The following is a 3,756-nucleotide window of genomic DNA, read 5'->3' as shown; positions in this document are numbered from 1 at the left end:
GAGACTCGTCTTCTGTACTAGAGATATCATTAATTGAAATGTGTCAGTCCATTAAAATGCACTACCACTCTTACATGCAGAAATGGATATCAAAGATAGTCTGCTCTGTTGCTCTGTTATCACCAGTTGGTGCAACACAAACATGTACAGTTTGTATGTGGTTTCATTTTAATAAGTCCAAATGATTATTTATTGGTGAGTCACAAAGAATGAGAAAGGTTTGACAAATTCTGGGTAATGGTTTTGCTTTAGTTGCTTTACTGTATACAGTTTGTTGGGAAATGTTTAACATAGCATTTGGATACTATTTAAAATTACGTTCAGATGGGAGAAACACAACAAAGCTTTTTGATTTTATACATTCAATTACTGAAATGTTGCCAGTGCAATTTCAGTGAAGAGTCCTATGTATTGGCTAACCCAGTATAGTATAGTATAGTATACTATAGTATAGTATACTATCGTATCGTACCGTACCGTACCGTACAGTACAGTACAGTACAGTATAGTATAGCATAGCATAGTATAGTATAGTATAGTATAGTATATTATATTATACGATACTATACGATACTATACGATACTATACGATACTATACAATACTATACAATACTATATGCTACTATACGATACTATACGATACTATATGATACTATACGGTACTATACGATACTATACTATACTATACTATACTATCGTATAGTATGGTATGGTATGGTATGGTATAGTATAGTACAGTGCAGTACAGTAGGCTACAGTATAGCATAGTATAGTATAGTACAGTACAGTACAGTACAGTATAGTATAGTACAGTATAGTATAGTATATTATACTATACGATACTATACTATACGATACTATACGATACTATACAATACTATATGATACTATACAATACTATACGATACTATATGATACTATACGATACTATACTATACTATCGTATAGTATTGTATAGTATGGTATGGTATGGTATGGTATGGTATAGTATGGTACAGTACAGTACAGTACAGTACAGTATAGTATAGTATAGTATAGTATAGTACAGTATAGTACAGTATAGTACAGTACAGCACAGTACAGTATAGTAGAGTACAGTATAGTATAGTATAGTATAGTATAGTATAGTATAGTATATCATAGTATAGTATAGTATAGCATAGTATAGTACAGTATAGTATAGTATAGTATGTATAGGCGAACCCAGTGCCTGTGCAATGCCGGAAATACTTGGAAATGCTTGGAGGTGATGATGGCGTTAAAATGCCTCTCCTCACAACAGGGATAGCCTCGGCATTGAACTTTGATTTTCATATTCTCAATGTAAATACCTATAAATACTTTGAAGACTTAACAGGCTGCCCCGCGCAGTGATTGGCTTCTGTTTTCTGCTATTGCATTGTTACTGTGAAGATCTGTTTACTAAATGGTTAAGGTGTGCAATAAAAACTAAAGTGAGTACAATGTGGGTATGGATGTGTTAGACTGCAGGTTGCGTGCATGTTAGTGATGTTGATGCTTCTGTGTTTCTTCCTCTTTAACCATCAGACACTGGACAAAAAGGAGCTGTATGCGGAAAGATCCAACGCTATACACGTTTATGGATCAGTCACATATGAATAATTTACAGAGAGAATGCAGGGAGATCTGTCACAGATTCTTGTACAGTAACTGAGGATCGTCACAGCAAGCTTTACTCTCGTTTTCTGATCTCGGAGACTGAAGGAGTTCTCTGTTGTGTACTATGCCAGCTATCACTAAAGTTACAAATCCCAATGAGTCTAGTTGGAAACTCTTCTGGAACTGAACGTTTCACCTCTAACTCTACAAGCTATGTGTGGGTAACATTGACTGTGTAATATGGACAATCTGTCTCCACCTCCTTATTGCAGAAGTGAAGCCAAAATACCACAATCAGAGCGCTGCCATCTTGTCATTTTATGACCAGAGTCTGAGCACTAGTGAACGGTGGATGGAACTGCAGTATCAGGTTCCCGCCCCCCTCTGACGTTTTTACATACAGTAGCTGGTTCCATCTTTCCGTAGTGTATTTATATACAGTCAATGCTCTACACTCAATGGTGGGTAATGGGACAGGCACTAAATTACTCATAGATTTATGTGTTAATCCTGTGACTGGTGAGCTGTCCAGGATATTTCATAGCCTTCCAATCTCCAGCCCCTCACCCTGCAATCTGGGAACCCAGAGTCTATTCCATGTTGAAATAGACTCTGGGTTCCCAGATTGCTCACCCTGTGACTCTGAATAGCAAAGAGCAGTTATGCAGAATGAATGGATGGATGAATGAATATTATGTGAATGAAGGGTGAAAAAACAAGGTTTCTTTGCATGCATATTTTTATTGATAGTGAAAAGGATAAGATACAAGTTTTGCAGTCTAGAAAAAGATACATCCCTGTTAAGTCACCATTATAATCATGTCAGATAAAATGTATATACTGATTCGTTATTAGACATTGTGAATATTTCCTGAAATAATGTTTTCATATGATCACATTTATGAAGAGTACTGTAGCTATTCCCTATTATGCCACTAACATGGATAGGCAACATATTAAGTGTAGAGGACAGCAAGTTGTAATTTTGACTTCAGAAGGCTGTGATATTCGAAAATGCCCCTGAATCCAAAAATGCTTAAGAAGCTGGCCTGATCTTCATTGCCACAGCTTTCAGAGAGTAATGGTGGCCCTTCCAGTGGTACCAGATGACACCTGTTGCAGAATGTGATGTCTGCCCCCAGAGATATACTCCATTGATGTTAGCAGTGTGGCAGGTATTATACCAAAAGGCTCCGTAATAAGACATTGCACAGTTACTTTTCGATTTGTCCTGATCTTTGTCAAAGGTGCTGAATTTCTGCCCATTGTGGTACACCATTGAGTCTCCTGCTCCTCCATTCCTGAAGCCAGACACCCGTAGCTTGTAGCCATCAGCCTCAGAGCCAACAGAGAATGAGGAGTACTGGGCAAACACTTTGTTTCCCTCAAAGTCCTCCATGTCCACTCTCAGCTCATGTGCTCCCTTCTTGGTGAGGACATGCATGTTCTCCAGTCCCAGCCAGTACTCTCCTGATGCGTCTCCAAAGCCGACTTTGTACTGCTCCCAGGGTCTGTAGAAATTCAATGTGCCGTCCATTCTTCTCTGGATGACCGTCCACTTCCCTCCATCAGTGTCCATGTCACAGTAGACCTGAACAGGTGTAAGAGTTGGGTAGATGGTGTACACACCACTCGCCTCGGAGACATTGTTGTAGATTTCATCACAGTCCACAATCAGGGAGATATCACAGCGAGCAGAACAGTGGACTGTTGTAGCCAACAGCAGAACTGTGACAGCAAAAACTGTCACTTTGAAAACTTTAAGTTGCATCTTCTTCTTCAGATCAAGGCGCTAATGAAAGTGTCAAGTGGATGCAGTGTTGCACCTCCAGTGCTCTCTGAGCTGAAGTATGTCAATTTATAGTCACAAATGGTGATGGCATTCATAGATTAAAAACACATTACGCCAGTGGTGGGAAGCTACTTTAACCAGGAAACTGTTGATTGTTGAGATTAGATTTAGATTTGTAAACTATGTAGATGTAGATTTGTAATGGTGATGGCATTCATAGATTAAAAATGTATCTTTCCACCAGTGGTGGGAATCTACTTTAACCAGCTACTTGTGTGTGTGTGTGTGTGTGTGTGTGTGCGCGCGTGTGCGTGTGTGTGTGTGTGTGTGTGTGTGTGTGTGT

At 38.9% G+C, this 3,756-nt stretch overlaps 1 protein-coding gene across 1 annotated transcript; it reads right to left on the bottom strand.

Annotated features, from left to right (window-relative positions):
• Nucleotides 1-2,342: 2,342 nt before the first annotated feature.
• On the bottom strand, nt 2,343-3,446 carry LOC310787469 (microfibril-associated glycoprotein 4-like). Its single transcript, XM_083648902.1, has one exon. The coding sequence runs from the start codon at nt 3,390-3,392 to the stop codon at nt 2,658-2,660; it is 735 nt and encodes a 244-aa protein (XP_083505028.1). The 5' UTR covers nt 3,393-3,446; the 3' UTR covers nt 2,343-2,657.
• Nucleotides 3,447-3,756: the final 310 nt, after the last annotated feature.

This window comes from Poromitra crassiceps, assembly GCF_964638095.1.
Source record: "Poromitra crassiceps genome assembly, chromosome: 13".
In the NCBI taxonomy this organism is placed as follows: Eukaryota; Metazoa; Chordata; class Actinopteri; order Beryciformes; family Melamphaidae; genus Poromitra; species Poromitra crassiceps.
Note: the sequence above shows the minus strand (reverse complement) of the source record. Positions and strands in the feature narration are given on the sequence as shown.